General features: G+C 42.3%; 1 protein-coding gene across 1 annotated transcript in view; it reads right to left on the bottom strand.

The window, feature by feature from the left end:
- The window catches only part of ELP4 (elongator acetyltransferase complex subunit 4), a gene marked incomplete at its 5' end in the record, with an annotated part of 223,761 nt that overhangs the window by 160,941 nt on the left and 40,980 nt on the right, over positions 1-21,840 (bottom strand). Inside the window, 1 exon segment of the mRNA XM_027771731.1 lies at positions 15,887-16,026. Coding sequence (XP_027627532.1) covers positions 15,887-16,026 — 140 coding nt within the window.

Below are 21,840 nucleotides of genomic sequence, written 5' to 3'. Positions count from 1 at the left end.
AGCGTTAGCGTCTCCCTTTCTACTCAATGTTTCCTATAACAGACAAATTGCTCTCTTACCCTTCAAAATAATATAAATGCTGTCCATCCCATCTCCTCTGCTACCACTCTATTTCTCTGAGACAACACTCCCTGAGCTTTCTAATATCTGGCATCCCCAATCCTTTCCTTGCAACTGAGCTTTCATCATCACCGCTCCATCAGACTGCTTCTGTAACAGAATTACCTGATGATCGGTAATCCCCCTGCTGGGGAAAGGAAATCAGTTTGGCAAAGAGACATCTACCTCCCCATGTTTCTTGCAGCACTGCTCATAATCACCAAGATATGGCATCAACTGAAGTGCCCCAAACCAATGCACGGCTTAGGGGAATGCGGTATATATGCACCACGGAATATCATTCAGCTATGAAAGGATGAGATGCAGTCATGTGAGGTAACATGGACAAACTGAGGGGAATCAATGCTGAGTAAGATAAACCAGGCATTGAAAGACAGATACCACACGGAAGCTAAGAGCTGATCACACAGAAGTGGGGAATGCAATGGCAGACACCAGAAGACAGAAAGGGGAGGGGACTGCAGCACAGCCTGGTAATGGCAGTGCATACCTTAAAATAGAAGAGTTGGATTTTGAATGTGTACAACACGAAGTAATGATAAATATTTGATATGGTAAAAAACATTTAGTAGACTGAATTGATTGTGATATATACATATTAAAAAAAAAAAACACCCATTGGGGCCAGCAGGTGGCATGGTGGTTGGGGCATTGGACTCCCACATGACCGACCATGGTTCGAATCCTGGACCTGGTGGCTTGCTTTCTCACTTTCCCTCTTGCTCTCTGGTAAGCCCATGTGCTCTATAGAAAGTTAAGAAAATAATAATAATAATAATGGTAATAAATAAATTTAAATAAGTAAATAATTAGAACACACATACTGTACCCTATAAATAAGTAGACCTATTATATGTAAATTAGAAATATAAAAATACATTTTTTTCTATTAAAAAGCTGGGTTTTTATTATGGTGACCGATGACCTCCAGTGGCTAAATTCAATGGTTCCTTTTTATTTCCCTCTTTGGCAACCAGTTTGTTAAGACAGAATTCAGAAACCATAAAATTCAGTCATTAAAATTGTTACAGTATAATGAAAGATTTATATAGCTATTTCCAAAATGTTAGAATATCTTCATTGCTTCAGAAAGAAATCTAGGGAACCAGCAGTTAGGGTAATGGCTATGTTGCCGGACTCCCACGTAGTTGACCGCGGTTCGCGTCCCAGATCCGGTGGCTTAAAACTCACGCCGGGTGTGTGTGTGTGCATGCCCAAGATCCCGAGAGGAGAATGGAGGAGAAGGGATTGCGGCGTGACCATCCCCCCTGGGGAGTGATTTCTCGCTTTCTGTCTCTATGTCTCTCTCTGTCTGTCTGGCGAGCGCACGTCCTATAGCAAAAATCTCTCCAAAAAAAAAAAAAAAGAAAAGAAATCTAATATCTGCTGATAGCCCCTCTCTCCAACTAACTCTCCTAGCTCCATCAGCCCTAAGAAATTAGATTTTTTTTGTCTCTACATACTTGCTTATTAAAGACATTTCATATAAATAAAGTTATGCAATATGTTGTCTTTTATGACTGGTGTTATAGTTTTAATGTTTGCTCCCTGAAAAATTTATGTTGAAATTTATTTACTATTGGAATGGTATCAAGATGTGGGACTTTTTTTTTTTTTTTCCCAGACAGATTTTTTTGCTACAGGGTGCATGCACTTGCCAGAGACACAGAGAGGAAAAGTGAGAAATCATCCTGCAGGGGGCATAGCCACGCTGCAATCCCTTCTCTCCCATTCTCCTCTTGGGATTTTAGGCATGCATGCACATGTGCACGGCATGAGTTTCAAGCCTCCAAGTCCAGGTCTCAAATTGCAGGTAGCCATGTAGGAGTCCAGTGTCACAACCAGTACGGCCCCAAGATGCAGGACTTTTAAGAGGTGATTAAGCCATGAAGGTTCTACTCTTCTAAGTGGGACTGGTGCTAGTATTAAAGGGTGAGTTTGGCTCAGCTGTGGCAGCACATGAACACTGCCATGGCAGGCTGAGGCCACCAGGAAGGCACAGGTTCCAGTGCTGACTCACCCTAAAAAGCTGAGAATGATGGCATGCACCTGCAGTGCCAGCCACTCGGGAGGCTGAGGCAAGTGGATGGTGGCTTGTGGGGAGCGTGGGCAAAGGACAGAGCCCTCATCTGAAAGAGGCATGGTGCTGCATGCCACGGCCCCAGCTATCTGACAGCCCGAAGATGGAGGATCATGGCAAAGCCAGATCTGGTCGAAAACAAACAGCAAACCACCACACACACACATTCTCATACACTCTCTCACACATACATGCACTCTCACACACACTCTCACACTCACTCACACATTCTCGCACACTCTCATGCACACTCACACACACATTCTCATACACTCTCTCACACATACATGCACTCTCACACACACTCACATTCTCACACACTCTCACACATTCTCGCACTCTCATGCACACTCACACACACATTCTCACACTATCTCTCTCACGCATGCATGCACACCTTCTCTTACAGCTCTTCTGTTCTTCTGTCATGTAAAGAACTATTCTTCCCCTCCAGGGAACGCAGCATTTAAGATAATTTAAAAATTTAAAATAAATTTCTATAGTTTATGCATTGTCCAGCCTGCAGTCATCTGTCATCACGGCACAGAACAGACTAGACAACTGGCTTTTCCCACTCGTGTGCTGAGAGTGTACCCATGTTGGAGCATGTATCAGCACTCCGTTCCCACTGCAGCACCCACTGCAGGGGTAACAGGTTTTGCCTATCCACCCATCAGCTAATGGATGCTTGAGCTGTTTTTACTTCTGGGGTTATGAATAATGCTTCTAAGAACATTTATGTACCAGGTTTTGTTGTGGATATATTTTTAATCCTCTTGGCCATGTACAGAGGAGGAAAATTGCTGGGACAAATGGTAATTTGATAGTTAAATTGAGAAAATTTCAGACTACTGTTTCCCAAAGGGATAGCACCATTTTACACTCTCACCAACAGGATGAGTTCTGATTTTTCCACATCCTTGCCGACACTTGCTGTTATCTGACCTTCTTGGTTCTAGCTATCCTAGAAGATGTGAAATGCTCCATTATGTTTTTGATTCTTGATTATCTTCCCCCTTGGCTTGATATATCTTGATCATTTTATGTTAACATTTCCATGTTTCAGAGTATCTTTTGTTAAAAGTACATAGCAGAACTTTTAATCCAATCTCTTTTCTTTTTCAGTTGTAATTTTAAAAAAATAAGCACACATAATATAAAATTTACTACATTAACCATATTTAAAAGCATATGGTTAGTAGTGCTAAGTATATTTGTATTGTTGTAGGGACAGGTCACCAACAGGTTTTTTTCCTTACAAAACTGAAACTCTGTACTTTTAAAACAACTCTCCATTTCTCTCTCCTCCCAGCTCCTTGGACCCACAAATCTCTTATGTTTTTAAGACTTTAACTACTTAAAAGAAAAAAAAGTGGTTAAAAGTATTATTTCTGTTATACAAAATAAAGAGTGTGTGTCACAGAGAGCAAGAAAGGGGGAGGGGGGAGAGAGAGACCCTTAGCAGGGTCTTGTCACACCACGGCCCCTTTCCCCAGCCCTCCAGCTCATCAGGGTCTTGGGCACACAGACATGCCCAGCATGCTTAGCATGCTTTCAAACTGACCTGGGGATCCGAACCTGCAGTTGGACACATGGCTTCCAGCATGGCTCCTCAGTCTGTTACCAACTGAGTCACGAGGCTGGGCCAAATCTGACAATGTTAGACATCTCATCTGAGTGGGATCACACAGCGTTTGTCTTCTTGGGCCTGGTGAATCTCACTTAGCGTAATGTTCTCAGAATTCACCCACGCAGCACCTGAAAGGATTCCCTTCCTTCTCAAGGCTGAGTGTACCCCACTGCCTGCATGTACCCATCTGGTTATGCACCCATCAGCTGTGGACAAGTGAGCTGCTTCCACTCGGGCTGATTGTGGACGCTGTGCCAGAGTGCAAGGGCTTACTGACTGCCTGTAATAAGCATATATTTCCTACTACAACCCATTCCCAACATATGGACGGAAATAATAACAGTGACAGTAACCAAAATGAATTAAAGCCTAAACTATGGCCGTCATTGTGCTTTCACTATCTCATTTAATAACCCTATAGTTTCTGCTATTACCTCAATTTATGGCCTTAGAAACAGGGGTCCAGGGCCCAGCAGTTAGTGTAATGGCTATGTCGCTGGACTCCCACGTAGTTGACCACGGTTTGCATCCCGGACCGGTGGCTTAAAACTCACGCCGGGCGCGTGTGCGTGCATGCCCAAGATCCCGAGAGGAGAATGGAGAAGGGATTGTGGCGTGGCCATCCTCCCTGGGGGGTGATTTCTCGCTTTCTGTCTCTCTCTGTCTTTCTGACGTGTGCACGCACCCTATAGCAAAAACCTCTCCAAAAAAGAAAAACAGAAAAAAAGAAATAGGGGAGACAGAGGTGGAGACGCTTGCGCGATGTCAGGTGGCGAGGGAGGGGAAGGGCCGGGATTCACACCCACACTCCTACCCATTATGCTCTTTGCTAACTGGCGCCATGGCTGGGAATGCACGTGGCAACCGGGATGACGGACACGCTCACTTCCGATTCTTTACACTGTTTTAACAATGTACACTTCCACAATTAACACGAGCTACTGTTTTTCCATACCCTCATCATAGGGCATTTATCATTTTAAATGTCTGATATTTGAAAAATTCTCTCTTTAGTTTTGGTTTATATTTCTTTGCTATAGTGAAATTATTATTTATTGGTCATTTCTGTACCTTTTTTTGAGAACATCCTTTTGATAACCATTGCCCATTTAGCAGTAAGGTACTAAATGTTCTCTTATTTATTTATTTATTTATTTTTAATTTGCCAAGCAAGGGCATGTGAGAGAGAGAGAAAGGATCCCTCGATGGAGGGACCCCTGTTGGGGTTTTAGGCACACGTCCAATGTGCCCAGAATATATTTCAAGTTGCTGGGCTTGAGATTTGAACTGTGGTCAGCCATATGGGATCCAGCTCCGTTAATCAGTAGGCCATGGGCTGGCCCTCTTCTTACCAATTTAAATATTATCTTTAAACGTTTTTCTTTTTTCTTTTTTTCCATAGGGTGCATGCATTTGCTGGACAGAGTAGAGAGAAAGAAACAGAGAGAGACAGAAAAAGGGAAAGTGAGAAATCACGCCCCAGGGGGGATGGCCACACCACAACCATTTCTCCTTCCTTTTCTTCTCGGGATTTTTTTTTTTTTTTTTTTGAGAGATTTTCACTATAGGGCGCATGCGCTTGCCAGACAGACAGAGAGAGACATTAGATGCAGAAAGCGAGAAATCACTCCCCAGGGGGGATGGTCACGCCGCAATCCCTTCTCCTCCATTCTCCTCTCGGGATCTTGGGCATGCACGCACACGCGCCCGGCGTGAGTTTTAAGCCACCGGGTCTGGGACACGAACCGCGGTCGACTACGTGGGAGTCCAGCGACATAGCCATTATGCTAACTGCTGGTTTCCCTCTTCTCGGGATTTTGAGAACACATACACATGTGCCTGGCATGATTTTCAAGCTGCAGGGTCTGAGACTCAAACTGTGGTCAGCCATGTGGGAGTCCTGGACCTGGTGGCTTGTTTTCTCACTTTTTCTCTCTCTCCACGCCCTCTCCCTGCTCCGGCTCTTGCTCTGTTCCTCTCTGGTCAAATTGAAATAAATAAATAAATAAATAAGGCTAAATAAAATAATTTTAAAATTTAACAAATTATATGTAGATAGAATCATTCTATTTATCTTATTTCTACATTTTTCTTTTTAAAAAATTATTGATAGAGGGTATGTGTACTTCTGAGAAACTGACTGGAAACAAGTACCCTTCAGTGGGCTATGGTCTGGCCACAGTCCCTTTTCCATCCTGCTGGGACTCTGTGCATGTGTGTTCACGTGCCTGGTGCGTTTCTGAGCCACCGGGGCCGGGAGTCAAACAGTACGGGGCCCCGTCGGGTTGGCTCCCAACACACAGGACTTGGCCCCTGCGTGGGCTGGCGCAGTCATCGGCCTTTTCGCTCAATTAAACGTGAGGTGCTAATAAGCCCAGCAACCACTCCAGATCTCCAGAGCAGGCGGAGCTGCGCACACCCTCCTCTACTGCACTGCGGGGCTCGCCGCTCCGTCAGCCACACACCTTAGTACGACCTCGGCACCCAGCACCCTGAGAGGATTCCCTTGGAAGGTGGTGGGCACTCCAGCCTGAGTAAACAACGCTGCACTCAGAACCTTGCCCGTGGCCATCAGAAGATCTGGGTGGCAGCGTCTGTGCTTTCCCAGTCACATTTCAATCCGCCCTCTCCTTTCTCCTTTACCAGGAGTAAAACAAAACAGGCAAGTCCTGCTTTTTCGAGTTCCTGGCCAACCCCTGCCATTCCCCTCTCACGCTGCTATCTTTATCAGACTCTGGGCATTTTCCTTTTGTTACCTGAAGACTCTGCACCTCGCTGGCAATCTAACTCAGCTATCTTACTGTCGATACTTACCTCGGTAGCTTGCTTTGTTCGTTTACTCCCAGCATCATGGTGAGTAAATTCACAACCAATTCACTGCCCCTTCTTTCTCTTTATATAACAATGCTAGTCATCTTCAATCCTTCTCCAGCCTAAAGTTTACTGTCCATCATTTTGTCACTGTTTTTTTTAAGGTTTTTGCCATATGGCATATATGTACTGGACAGAGAGGGAAAGTGAAAAATCAACCTCCAGGAGGATGACCACATCACAATCCCTTCTCTTCCATTCTTCTCTCAAGATTCTGGGCATGGACACACACCTGCCAAGCATGATTTTCAAGCTCTCAGGTCTAGGACTCAAACCGCGGTCGGACAGGTGGGAGTCCAGCGCCCCACCCCTCATGCCACCTGCTGGTCCTGTGGCACTATTTTTAATACCTTGAACTCCTTTGCTCTTTGTCCTGTTGACTTCACCCGGCAGAACTACAACCTTGCTAGAGCCCAGGATCTTAAGCCAGATCAAAGAAGGCCATACAAGCCGACAGACGGGTACAGGGTACCACCACAACCATTTGATACTCCTACCATCACGATATTCTTCAGTCAATGAGACCACAATTTTAAACCTGCTCCATTTCATCCAAACTCCCAAGGGTTAAGTGGCCACTGCTTCAATGATTGTGCCTATTATTTCATGGAGTAAAGAGAAGTCAACAGTTCATACCTTGAGAAACTGCTGCTTCCTTTTCTGTGTCTTCATCTACTCCCTCTCTATTGAACCTCTCCCACTGACATTTAAATAAAATAAAACACAACAAAAAAAAATCTCTTGTCCAACCCCTTTCAATGATTGCTCTTTCTCTGCCTCCGTGGACAAATTTCTTATATGAGTGATATGATACCCATCTTCTGAACGCATCGTCCATATAACTCTTGCCAGCACTCACTCTGCTTCAGCCACAATGGCCTTTCAGGTCCTTGGACACACTCAATCCTTTCCTTTTTCAGTACATCCGCTGTTCCCTGTGCCAAAAATACTTCTTGGTCTAGTGCACTCTGCATGAATGCCCTCTTCTCATTCTTCAGGTCTCTGCTTGCAAGTTTCCTCTGCAGATGAGACTGGGTACGTCCAGCATGGTGTGGCCATAGACAAATGCTTCCTCTTCAGAAGGCCTGCATACCCACTGCTCCCCTCCCTCAGTCAGCTTCCCTCATGGAAAATGTTCATTTTCTCTCTATTACTTACAACAATTCATAATTGTTCACGTATTTGTTCACTTTGTAAAGGAAAATGTGTGCTTTCCCTTGAGATGGCAAACTCCATGCTGGCAGGGCCATTAGCTGCTGTGTTCACTGCAATAAATCTAAAGCTTAGCACAATGCTAGGCTCCCAGAGCGGGGAGGTTTGCAGAAGGTGTTGAGTAAATATTGTTGGGTATGAAGGTACGTCGAAAAGTTCATGAGAAAATGAAATTAAAGTACGAATTTATTTTGGTGCCTAAATGACTGAAATTCATATATTTTGAAGCAAATATACTCTTGCATGGCCGTTTCAGTTTCCATTCTTCTCTCAAGATTCTGGGCATGGACACACACCTGCCAAGCATGATTTTCAAGCTCTCAGGTCTAGGACTCAAACCGCGGTCGGACAGGTGGGAGTCCAGCGCCCCACCCCTCATGCCACCTGCTGGTCCTGTGGCACTATTTTTAATACCTTGAACTCCTTTGCTCTTTGTCCTGTTGACTTCACCCGGCAGAACTACAACCTTGCTAGAGCCCAGGATCTTAAGCCAGATCAAAGAAGGCCATACAAGCCGACAGACGGGTACAGGGTACCACCACAACCATTTGATACTCCTACCATCACGATATTCTTCAGTCAATGAGACCACAATTTTAAACCTGCTCCATTTCATCCAAACTCCCAAGGGTTAAGTGGCCACTGCTTCAATGATTGTGCCTATTATTTCATGGAGTAAAGAGAAGTCAACAGTTCATACCTTGAGAAACTGCTGCTTCCTTTTCTGTGTCTTCATCTACTCCCTCTCTATTGAACCTCTCCCACTGACATTTAAATAAAATAAAACACAACAAAAAAAAATCTCTTGTCCAACCCCTTTCAATGATTGCTCTTTCTCTGCCTCCGTGGACAAATTTCTTATATGAGTGATATGATACCCATCTTCTGAACGCATCGTCCATATAACTCTTGCCAGCACTCACTCTGCTTCAGCCACAATGGCCTTTCAGGTCCTTGGACACACTCAATCCTTTCCTTTTTCAGTACATCCGCTGTTCCCTGTGCCAAAAATACTTCTTGGTCTAGTGCACTCTGCATGAATGCCCTCTTCTCATTCTTCAGGTCTCTGCTTGCAAGTTTCCTCTGCAGATGAGACTGGGTACGTCCAGCATGGTGTGGCCATAGACAAATGCTTCCTCTTCAGAAGGCCTGCATACCCACTGCTCCCCTCCCTCAGTCAGCTTCCCTCATGGAAAATGTTCATTTTCTCTCTATTACTTACAACAATTCATAATTGTTCACGTATTTGTTCACTTTGTAAAGGAAAATGTGTGCTTTCCCTTGAGATGGCAAACTCCATGCTGGCAGGGCCATTAGCTGCTGTGTTCACTGCAATAAATCTAAAGCTTAGCACAATGCTAGGCTCCCAGAGCGGGGAGGTTTGCAGAAGGTGTTGAGTAAATATTGTTGGGTATGAAGGTACGTCGAAAAGTTCATGAGAAAATGAAATTAAAGTACGAATTTATTTTGGTGCCTAAATGACTGAAATTCATATATTTTGAAGCAAATATACTCTTGCATGGCCGTTTCAGTTATTGGTTCTAGACTTCTAAATCTTTGCGCTAGAACAAGGCTGTAGTTAACCTGAGTTATTACCATATTTTTGTGTATTCAGCCACTAACTGGTCAACTACTGACCGAACACCTGTGTCCTAGAATCAGGAGCTCAATAAGGAAGAAAGCAAAATCCTTTTCCTCAAGGATTCCCAATGGCTGAGGGCAAAGACGAGCTCGTAACCAAGACAGACAGAGGTATGAGGCAGAGGAGGCAGAAAGAGGTGGGCAGCACAGCTGTGGTCTGGGAGAGTCTTACAGAAGGCCTCTACTGAGGCTCCATTTAAGCTGATGAAGAAGCTCAGAGGGATAAGAAAAATAGTAAGACTTCTAAAATCTTTTTTTTTTTTTTTTTTGAGAGATTTTCACTATAGGGCGCGTGCGCTCGCCAGACAGACAGAGAGAGACATTAGAGACAGAAAGCGAGAAATCACCCCCCAGGGGGGATGGTCACGCCGCAATCCCTTCTCCTCCATTCTCCTCTCGGGATCTTGGGCACGCACGCACACGCGCCCGGCGTGAGTTTTAAGCCACCGGGTCCGGGATGCGAACCGCGGTCGACTACGTGCGAGTCCAGCGACATAGCCATTACGCTAACTGCTGGTTCCCTAAAATCTTAAGTATTATTTTCATGCTCTTTCCACTGACTTTCTCCCACAAATTTTCCTAAATTCAGCTCATTTAACTTTTATTTTTCTTTTAAGAGATATTTTTGCTATAGAACACATGAACTTGCTGTAGAGACAGAGGCGAAAGAAGAAAGTGAGAAATCATCCCCCAAAGGTTTGGCCATGCTGCAATCCCTTCTCCTCCAGTCTCCTCTCCAGATTTTGGGCATGCATGCACGCGTGCCTGGCATGAGTTTTAAGCCACTTGGTTCAGGACTTGAACTGTGGCTGACTATATAGGTGGGAGTCCAGCAACGTAACCATTACTCTACCTGCTGGTCCCATGCTCATGTAACTTAATCAGTACAAATTCCTTGCTTACATAACAAACTACTAGCTATAGTTAGGATAAAAATATAAAAACAAAATCTTGAAATTCAGAGAAATGTTTTAAAATAAATTCATTCTACTTACTATCAACTGTGTGTAAACTCAATAGTCAAGAGTCAATGTACATGTAATAAAAAAACAACAATTTACAGAATCTGTAGGTATTTTAGTTGGCTCAGGCTATGCTCTGGTTCAAATACCTCAAAAAGTCAGGTGCTGCCAATGTGACAGTACTAGGAGGTAGGATATTTAAGAGGTGGATATGTCACGACGGCTCTTCCCTCATGAATGGGCTTAAGATCCTTCTAAGAGAGGATTCCTGTAGCATTTGGTTTAACTTCCTGTCACTGAAGACAGTCCTCACCCCCTTAGAAGAACGCAGCAAAAGGTCAGGCGCAGAGAGTAGCCTCCCCACAACCTGCTGTGCTGTCACTGTGGCCTCTCCAGCTTCTGGACTATGAAAAATAAATTTCTGTTTCTCATGAATTCCCAGTCTCAGGCATTTTGTTATAGGAGCACAAGTGAATTAGGATAGGTTGCTGTAATAAAATATAACAGACTGGGTAGCTTCAACAGGGGTTTACTTTCTCACAGCTCTGGAGACAGTGGTATCTGGCAAGTGTTCTTCTACTGGGCTGGGACAGTAGGCGACTCGGTGTGGCCTCCCGGGGCCTTTGACCAAAGGCTGGGGCTCCTGTGTCTCCCTCACATGGGCACAAAGACCCCTCAGAGCATGATCACCTCCCTTGACCTCATCTAAATCCACTTATTTCCCAACGGCCTCATCTCCAAATACTGTCACATTGGGGGTTAGGATATGAATTCCGGGGGTACTCAAACACACTGTTGGCAGCAGTTGGTTAAGCTGTGTAGTAACAGACCTATTAATCAATAAGAAAGCTGACATTGTGCCCACCTTGAGGATGGTAGAATCTTTCCAGACAGGAAACTGAACTGTCCTTGGACATACCTGTCAACAAAGCTTAGTTCAAAACAATGTCAGATTTTTAAAAACTTAGACTGCAGAATTATTATTATTTTTTTGAGGTTTTCGCTATAGGGCGTGTGTGCTCGCCAGACAGACAGAGACACAGAGACAGAAAGCGAGAAATCACCCCCCCAGGGGGGATGGTCATGCCGCAATCCCTTCTCCTCCATTCTCCTCTTGGGATCTTGGGCACACACGCACACGTGCCCGGCGTGAGTTTTAAGCCACCGGGTCCGGGACGCGAACCGCGGTTGACTACGTGTGAGTCCAGTGACATAGCCATTACGCTAACTGTTGGTTCCCCAGAATTATTCTTAAATCAGCTTTTTTTTGGTCATTTTTTTGTGACTCAGGTTACTTAATTTATGACAGAAAAAATATCAAAATAAAACTATTTTGATAATATCATTATAATACATGTCAGGTTTTCATATGTGGCCTTTAATTTGAAAATTTAATTGGTATGCATGAACATTTTCCATAGTCAAATCTACCTATAAATTTAAATTAGTTACTGCAGATTTCAAATGACCTTTAGTTTTTCTTACTTTAAAAACTTTACGTGTCTCAATGGTGCTTTTAGAAATGATGAAATTATACACCCTACTCTTCCCTACGACAGTGGGACACGGTTACACCCGCTAGTCCTAATTACAGGGAAGTATAGATCACCATAAGACTCGGCTTTATTGTTTTATAAATGAACCAGGAAAGTTCATTTTAGTGAAATGAGCACGCGCTTTTCATAAATTAAAATAAATCTCACACAGTAAAGTGCCCATTTTCAAAATTAATTTAATTACATGTTTAAGTTTAATTACATTTAATTAAGCATTTAAGTTTAATATGAAATAAATGCATTATCAGTTAACTACTATAAAATGAAATACTGACTTGATAACGAAAATCTATAAATTTTCCTATTCTGTGCAAAACTACCAGTTCTCAGGAAATGCTCAGGAGAGGTGCACCTCCCAGGCTACAGAACTGTGGCTCACAGCTGGTCGGGGTGACCTGGCACCCCACTTGGTGGGCTGCACGACTGCTGTGTCGGAATACTGCAGATGGTGTGGCACGGTGTGGCACAGAGAGAGCCGGGGGAAAGCCCGGGCTGGTGTTAGCTGAGCTACTCACAGCCTGCCACGGGGAAAAGTCATTTCCAACTCGGACCCCGAGTTTCCTACAACACGGGGATAATAGCACCATTCTCAGAGAGTTGCTGGAAGAATTAAATGAGATATCCAATGGTCAAATGCCTGGAACAGTGCCCAGTCTAAAATAGGTATTAATTCCCTCCTTTTAGTTGTTGAATGAATGAAAAACATTGTACTTTCTAATGTAAAGAAAGTTTTATCCTTAGAAAAGAGGTTTTTGCTATAGGGCGCATGAGCTTGCCAGACAGACAGAGAGAGACAGAGAGACAGAAAGCGAGAACTCACCCCCCAGGGGGAATGGTCATGCCACAATTCCTTCTCCTCCATTCTCCTCTTGGGAGCTTGGGCACGCACGTACATGTGCCCGGCATGAGTTTTAAGCCACCGGGTCCGGGACACGAACTGTGGTCGACTACATGGGAGTCCAGTGACACAGCCATTACACCAACTGCTGGTCATTAAGCTTAGAATATATGTTTTAATTACAAAGTAATCCTGTATTTTAAAAAATTTAATTACATTTCATATTTATTTCCATAAGTACTCCCAAGAGTAGAGGCAGTATAGCATTATTGCTAACAGGTTTAAAAACAAAATGTATTTATTTTTTCCATAAGTAAGCAGAGAGAAAGAGAGGAAGAGACAGACAGAGAGACAGCACTCCCAATGGGTCTCAACACCATGGACCACTCCAGCTTCAGCCAGTCCCAGACCACAGGCTCAGCATGCCCAGCGTACTCAGGGAGGTCTCCAGATGTGAGCTCAGAACCTTTCGTGTGGGTCCCTCTGGCAGAGCACACTCCTGCTGTGCCACTCACTGTCTGCACCACCCCCAACATAGACTCTTAAATTAGAGAGGACTGACCCTGAGTCAGAATTCCACCACCATTTGAGAAATAAAGGGAATTAATCTTGACCTATTCCCCAAGTCTCCAGGTAAATGTATATCCGGCTCAGTGGGTGGCAAACACTGGGAATTAGTATAGTCAATGTAATCATCTAAACTGAAGGGGAGAAAACAGTGCTGCAGGTAGGGCAGGCACTATTTCCCCTTCCTCCATCCGTAAGTTTTCATGAGGATATGGACTTTCACTGAAATGAGAAGATCTGCCCAGAGCCAGCAGTTGGCATGGGGGTTAAGGCACTGGACTCCCACATGACTGGCCACTGTTCAAGTTCAGGACCTAGGGGCTTGAAAACCATGCCAGATTCATGTGCATGTGTGACCAAAATCCCGGGAGGAGAATGAAGGAGAAGGGATTATGGTGTGGCCATTCCCCCAGGCGGGTGATTTCTCACTTTCTCTCTCAGTGTCACTCTCTGTCTCTGTCTGGTGGGTGCATGCACTCTATGGCAGAAACCTAAAAAGATTCCCAAGTAAACAAACACTAGGAGAATCCAGGCTTTAAAAATTCTGTAAGCAGTGCTCTTTCCTTATAACTCAGGTAGATAAAGTGTAAGACACTAAAATCTTCTGAAATGGTAAAACAAAAAGAAAAAAGGTGCATCTGGCAGATTTGTCCTGGTTCTATTGCTTAGTAGCTGAGTATCTTTTGGAAATGGGAACACGTACTTGTACAGGGTTACAGGAATACCCAAGCGAATGAACGCGAAGTGCACAGGGCAGTGGCCACCACAAGCAGTCACTTGTGAAGAGCTGCTAAGATCTCATCACATCAGGGCTCTGGCTAAATTTTGAGCCATGGATGGGAGGACTTCACAATAAAGAAAAGAACGTTAAAACAAAACCAGAGTTAGTAAATAAAGTAGAGCAGGCTTCACTACATTCTTGGTGCATTATTTGTAAAGACAGTATAGATTTTTCAGTCATTTCGGTCCCTGCCTATTACATTTCCATTTAATAACTTACCTCACTTTGAAAATAACAGTTTCACAGTGTTAAAGAAAACAGAGGAGCAAACTATTTCATGGCTTATTGCAGTAAAAACTGAAATTAAGTATTCTTAATACTTTACAAATTATTCAATGTCAAGTCCTGTAATTTTCAGAGTTCTGCCTTAATAAAGTTATTAGCAATATAATCATGTTGGGTTGTTTTAATACAACTCATTTTTTTTTTTTTTTTGAGAGGTTTTTGCTACAGGGCACGTGCGCTTGCCAGACAGACACAGAGAGACATAGAGACAGAAAATGAGAAATCACCCCCCAGTGGGGATGGTCATGCCGCAATCCCTTCTCCTCCATTCTCCTCTCGGGATCTTGGGCACGCACGCACACGCACCCAGTGTGAGTTTTAAGCCACCGGGTCCAGGACGCAAACCACAGTCGACTACGTGGGAGTCCAGCGACATAGCCATTACGCTAACTGCAGGTTCCCTCATACAACTCTTCATTGTAAGACTCAAATTAAATGCTCTGACATTGCTGGAAATTATTAATAAAGACTGCTTTATTCACAGTGTAATACTTAGAGACCTTAAACAACTGATGTACTGAAAGCCATAGACTTACTTTCTGAACGAGAATGTACCAAAAACACGAAGCAAGCAGCATCACTTTATATCATTTTCTTTGCTATTATTATCAATAAGTATTTATTAAGTATCTATCTGCACTTAGAACTGAAAGACACTGATTTAGAAGTGTTCAATATTTTCTTAAAATAAAACTAGCAACTATTTTAAATTTGGTATCCAGACTTCAAGTTGTAATTAGATTAATAGCAGGTCCGACAGGTACAGGGTCAGAACAGAAAGAAAGCCACACATGATAATGAGAGGTCTTCGAAAAGTTCATAGAATGGGACCAGCAGTTGGTGTAATGGCTATGTCGCTGGACTGTAGTCGACCACGGTCTGAGTCCCGGACCGGGTGGCTTAAACTCAGGCTGGGCATGTGTGTGTACCCAATATCCTGAGAGGAGAATGGAGGAGAGAAGGGACTGCAGCATGGCCATCCCCCTGGGGGGTGATTTCTCACTTTCCGTCTCTCTGTCTCTGTCTTTCTAAAGAGCACACGTGCCCTAGCAAAAAGCCTCTCTAAAAAAAAAAAGTTCATAGAAAATGTACATTATGAATCATAGATTTCAAAAATTTTTGTGCCAAAATTATCTTGTACTTGAACTGCATCCTCTGCCCACTTTTTGAAAGTGCCCTTATATTGTGAAATGTACCTACAGCTGAGATGACATACTGTGCAGAAAAGTAGGATGGCTATCCCGGTATGTGCCCTTAGACACACATTCTTTCAAAAATGTAGTGGAAATGTATCCTACCAATCTTGAAATCAGAATTTGCTATTATACTGGTCATTAACTTACCAGGATTCTACTCCAAGAGTTGAAGATGTTTTTTCTGGAAGGAAAAATCCATGCCATTTTGACGACTCGATGAATTCTTGTGGCATCCTTTTTGATATATCATAGTAGTGACCAAATCTTGAGGATGATACTGGTCCAACCTGCTTAAAAAAAACCCATACTGGTTGTTAGAATTATTATTATGTTTTAAATTTTTTGCTGCAGAGTGTGTATGCTCACCAAGAGAAACAAACAGAGAGAAAGTGAGAAAGCATCCCCCAGAAGGGGTGACCACATTGCAGTCCCTTCTCCATTCTCCTCTCAGAATTCTGGGCACATACGCACATGCACCTAGCATGTTTTTCATATGTATTCCATAGAAGCATACAACTTTAATTATTTTAAACAATCTATAGTTGGAAATTGACCTTTTTCTCTCTCATATTTCTTTATTTCTTTGCACCTAATGATTCTCTAAGCTTGATAAGAATTTAATAGGCCTTTTTTTTATACCATACTGTATTATACTGTATCAGTTCCTGAGTTCAAAAATCTAATATACATGATTTCTAATTAACCCTTGAGATTCCGGGTTTTAATGACAACTAAATATGCAGCTGCTAAAAACTAAATGAAAACTTAAGTCAGATTAATTTATTGGTGAGAGACCCAAAAGAAATCAGCTATTAAAATAAATTAAACTCAGTATCACTTAGATTAAATTCTCACAAGAGATGCATACATATATTCAATATTTCTTACAAACTTAAAATTAAGCTTAGAGGCTACAATATACTGTACTACTCCAGACAGGGACAAGGCAGGTGACAACGTGGGGGATCGTACATGCTGAAAGACATGTAAGGTCAATCAGGATCTGGCATGATCGTTAGTACTGAGCTAATTCCTCTTTTTTCTCCTAACAATTTTTCCAATAAATTATCTTTCTCATCAGAAACTACAGTAATTATTGACAGTGAATTTATTTAGCTAGTAGGGTAAAAGTCTACTAACCAAACGTTGTTGTTATTATGTGCTTTGAACAAACTCTGGGCTGATTTCTTTTATTCAATGCATTAGAAACACATAGCATTCTATATAAAGCCAAACTATTAACAATCCTACCTGGCAATAGATTTCCAGGAGAGCTCTGATCTAATTTTATATAATATTCACTATTCTGAATGATCTAATTTTATATAATATTCACTATTCTGAATGATCTAATTTTATATAATATTCACTATTCTGAATTACCTAATTTTATATAATATTCACTATCCTGAATGCCACAAAACGGACAAGTTTCAGGACATTCAGCAAACCTAGGTCATCTAAACTGAATGAACCTACATATACAGTAGGTTCATCTCTAAGTGATAACTTTTTAATTTTGATAAGAAATTCATATTGCTTGACACTGGATATTTGTACTGAATACTTTAAGGGTTCATATTCTTAAAGTAAAAACCTATAAACATAAAATTATACAGTAAAATGGAATGAAAATTTCAAGAATCTAATAGGAACATTTTTCTCAAATTCAGCCTGTGGGTTTAGCATTTATTTTTTAAATAAAATGACTGCTCATCCCTGTAAAGATGCCACTTATTTTCATTAATGAAAAAAATCTGTCAGTTAGCTTTAAACTCTTTTCAATGCAAAGTGAACAAGATTAGGATTCCCAAAGCGTGATTTATCATTTGCCATAAAAGTACAGACAAATAAATTATATGACAATAAGATCGGGTATAAAGTTTTAAAATGTTATTAGTCTAAAGCAATTTAAACAAGGTCTGTTCTTTGGCTTATAATCTATTCTTTATCCGGATTATGGTTCCGAATGTTTTCACTGCAATCTCTGCTAGAGCTCATCTTTTTATTGTGTAAGTCCAAGCCCCCTTAATGTTTTAGAAAGGCCTTGACTAACTGAACTTTGATCTGATGTCTTCATTGAGAAAAACACCAGGTTGCCCATTTCAGATGCAAATCCCCCTAAGGCCCAATAGAATTTAGTAAAGACAGCAAGAAAGAAGAAACCAGAAGTTTCCAGGATCCTCTTTGAGAATCCTGGGGCACGCTGGTGTCCTTAATCCATGCAGCATGGATTAAGGTAGGTGATAACCTTTCCTGATTCAAAAGAATAAGCAGAGTGCCTACAAGCTGGGTGGGGCTGGGATTTGGCCATAATAAAACACCATGCCATAAAAGCTCGGTCTATGTCAGAAGCCTCTGAAAAGGCCTCAATGTACCACATTCCCAGGCCTAGTAGGGAAGCTTGCAAAAGCCTACCTGAATCAAATAAGCATGAATAATCTATTTTAGCAGACTGGCCATGGGGAGACAGAAGGAAAGAGAGACTTTCTACTTCTTTTAAGTTTGAGCTAATAAATTTATTAGTGGACTGAAGGTTCTGGAAGTCCTATGCACTCAGAAAAATATACTACATTGCCCAGATGCAAAGTATGCTTTTTAAGTTGCCGTCTCTGTTAATGCTTCTAATGACAATATTAACGTGATAGAAATCTCAGATTTGAGATGAATCAAAGCAGAAAATTGATTTCATGCTGTGACAGTTTACATATAGAACACAAATAACTCATTGAAATGTAAAAATAAAATTGGAAGCTTTTCTCATGATAACTATATTAATTTATTTAAAATTAAGAAAGGATATGGCAGATAAAATATTCACAAGGTAGACGCCAAAATTTTTGTGCTGAAAAACTTTTATCTTACCATAAAAAAAAGAGACATTCTTATAGGAATTTAAAAAGTTCTGCAAGTTTTTTCTACTGATGACATATAGCATCAGCATATAATTGAACTTTTGAAACACTGAAATCTTTTGATGCCTAGACAGTAAAACAAAGACTTAAATAATTCCTCAAAAAGATGACTAAATTGTGCTAATAATAATTGTCCATAAAAAACTGTCATCGACTCCATAAAAAAAGAGATGCATTTAAAGATATCAAGCTACAAGCAATAACTAGCCAGTTTACTTAGTTTGGTAAAAAAGTTGCTTTAGTTTTCCATCATAAAAATTTTTATTTCATATTCATAAACTGCCGTTTCACAGTATGAAAGTGGAGTTGAATAAAATGGGATGATCCAGTGGAAATGTACCAGGCTAGAAGCTGAGTCCCGATGGGCGTGCAGAAGGAAACGGCACAGAACAAGGTGTGGCGCCCCCGGTGTGTCGGAAACGAGGCCCCCAGAGAAGGCCCCACCACGAGTAGACGGCCCGAAGAAGACATTTCCTTACTTCTTGTTTCTTCATGCATAACAGAGAGCAAAGGCTGCAGTTGCTAAAAGCACCCTGGGCCTCAGTCCAGTCATCAGAAAGCAGAACTCATGATTATTCCACAGACAATATATAACTCAATACTGGCAATAAATATTTTGTAAATTTTATAAAGCACGACGTAAAGATGAATTATTACTGTTGGGCCATGATTCACCAGAGAACAAGGAGATCTACCACTTTACAATCACACTGTGTTATCGAGAAGAATGGTGTTTGTTGGTCACCTTGGACACGCACACCTCTCATGGGATTGGAGGGGCTGAAGCAGGAAGGCACTGTGGAGACCGGAGAGTGACGAGAAGTCAGTGCAGTAAAGATCCACACACGCCTGAACTGCGGAAGCCCTCAGAGGCTGTGGAGGAGGGCTACAGGCCTGAAAATGTAAATATCACAATATACTGCAGGGACGCAATTGTGGGGTGAGAGGCCGAGAGGCTGATGATTAAGGAAGAGGCCATACACAGCCCTTGGAGAGGGATTAGAATCACAGGGCGAGGCAAGGGGAGCTTTAACAACTAACCATACACTCTCCCCTGAGCTCTTGCACTGACCTGGCGTGCATATTCTCCTCCCATTCGCTGAATGGGATTATGGCTATGCTAGGAACTGGTGAAGACTCCCAGCAAGCCAGCTCCAATAACAGCACACCTACGTTTGAACTACTCGTTTAATCTTAAATTGTAATAGTGTTAACGGCATTTTGTTCCAAGTACACCAGAAAGTCTAGGTTGCTTGTTTTGTTTCTTTAAAACTGAGAGTGGCAAAGTATGGCCTAGATTTATAAAGCAGATACTGCTGAGTGGTCACCAACGCCTCTCAGTCTTGGCAAGTCATCATGTCCAAGATGACCATGACAGGGACACTTGTGTGCCGGGAGATTCCAAAGAAAAGCAAAGCAGCCAGAGCATGATCCGGCTCTCTAAACTCTGCAGAACCTGCTTATAAATACAAGTCAAGTTTGCCCATGGCGAAAATTCCAAATAAACTTATTTTATATGTATTAGTGCAACTTATAATTAGCATATAATTTACATATTATGTAATTAATTCATTCACGCATCCCTCAAATAACGATTACACACCCACTATGTGTCAATAAAACAAAGTGAGCTCACGTTCTAGGAGGGGACAGACGATAAGTAACAAAACTGAAATATCTGCTAGCTTTGATGAGAGGAGCCTTGCAGAAAAATAAACAGCAAAGGAGATGACGGAAAGTTGTTTGATTCTAGATATGGTGACATAGGAAGTCACTCTTGTGAAGTATTATTTTAGCAGAGACCTAAAGGAAATGGAAATAAAAGTAATCTGAAGAAGATCGCTATAAGAAGAGCACGATGCTCAAAACAACCAAGCTTTACCCCTTGAAGACCGAGCACTGGGTTTGCTGACAACAACCTCTGGGACGTTTCCCCAGGTATGTGCAGCCAGTGCGGAGCACCACGGTCTAAGGAAGAATGGACTGAGGTCCTCCCCACGTGCGAGGGGACTGGAGCAGTGTCTATAATTTATTAAAAACAATACATTTTTAAAGAAACGAGGGATTTTCTCTGCGACTCACAACAGACTTCAGAGCAAGCAGTAAGAGAAGGCTTCAAGTTCTAGTTACTTCACCAGCAATTTCACTTAACCAGTGCTAATGGGCAACAGAAGATCAAAGACCGGAGGAGGTAAGAGTGAGAATAAAGGAGATGGAAGAGACAAGGGATGTCTGTAATCTGCAGTCGAATTGGTGCCCTGTCTTTAGCTTAGATTTTATGTTCATCATTGACTCTTTCAGAACATCTTAGTCCAGAAAATTAGAATGCAGTCACTCTTCACAAGTCACCTGTAAGCCAGTCACTTGCACGATTCTGCCAGAGTAAAGACCTGCCGTTGTCCAGTGCTAATTCTACGCCTGTGTTTTACTGTCGACCGCTGACACATTTCCCACTGCGGTCCAACCCCGTCCGACCTGCCTCTTGTCCTCAGTCACACCCGAGAGCGGCTCTGAGTACACGGAGCTTGCTTCTAATTTTAAATACAAATGGACACCACTCTGCAGTTCAGACACACCATCGTTTATCTACCTCTCTGGTTCTGATGCACAGTTAGCTTATTTCCAGTCTTTAGCTATTAAACATATTCTGTATAAATAGCTCACACATATTTCCTCTTACACCTGAGTAACTATATTCATGATACAGATTTCCAAAAGACCAAAGGATACACATTTTTGTAATTTTGAAGATACCACCAAACTACCCTCCACAGAAGCTGCCAGCAAAGTGCGAGAATACTAGTTTCTCCCCACGCTTGCTAAAGCAGTGTCCTACAAAACACTTTAGATTACTGTCATTCAGTAAGAGAAAGTGGCAGTTCGGTGTAGTCTTAATTTGCATTGCTTGTTAAAATTAAAATTGTGTGTTTTTGTATGTTTTAGAGTCCTTTACATTTTCTTTTCATGATTCTCAATTTAAAAAAAATGCTTGTAGGGACCAGCAGTTAGTGTAATGGCTATGTCGCTGGACTCTCATGTAGTCGACTGCGGTTCACGTCCCGGACCCGGTGGCTTAAATTCACGCCGAGCGTGTGTGCGTGCGTGCCCAAGATCCCGAGAGGAGATTGGAGGAGAAGGGATTGTGGCATGGTCATCCCCCCTGGGGGGTGATTTCTCGCTTTCTAT

This window comes from Tupaia chinensis, unplaced genomic scaffold (assembly GCF_000334495.1).
Source record: "Tupaia chinensis unplaced genomic scaffold, TupChi_1.0 Scaffold000037_15, whole genome shotgun sequence".
Lineage (NCBI taxonomy): Eukaryota > Metazoa > Chordata > Mammalia > Scandentia > Tupaiidae > Tupaia > Tupaia belangeri.
The sequence above is the reverse complement of the archived record's forward strand: the minus strand, read 5'-3'. Positions and strand labels throughout refer to the sequence as shown.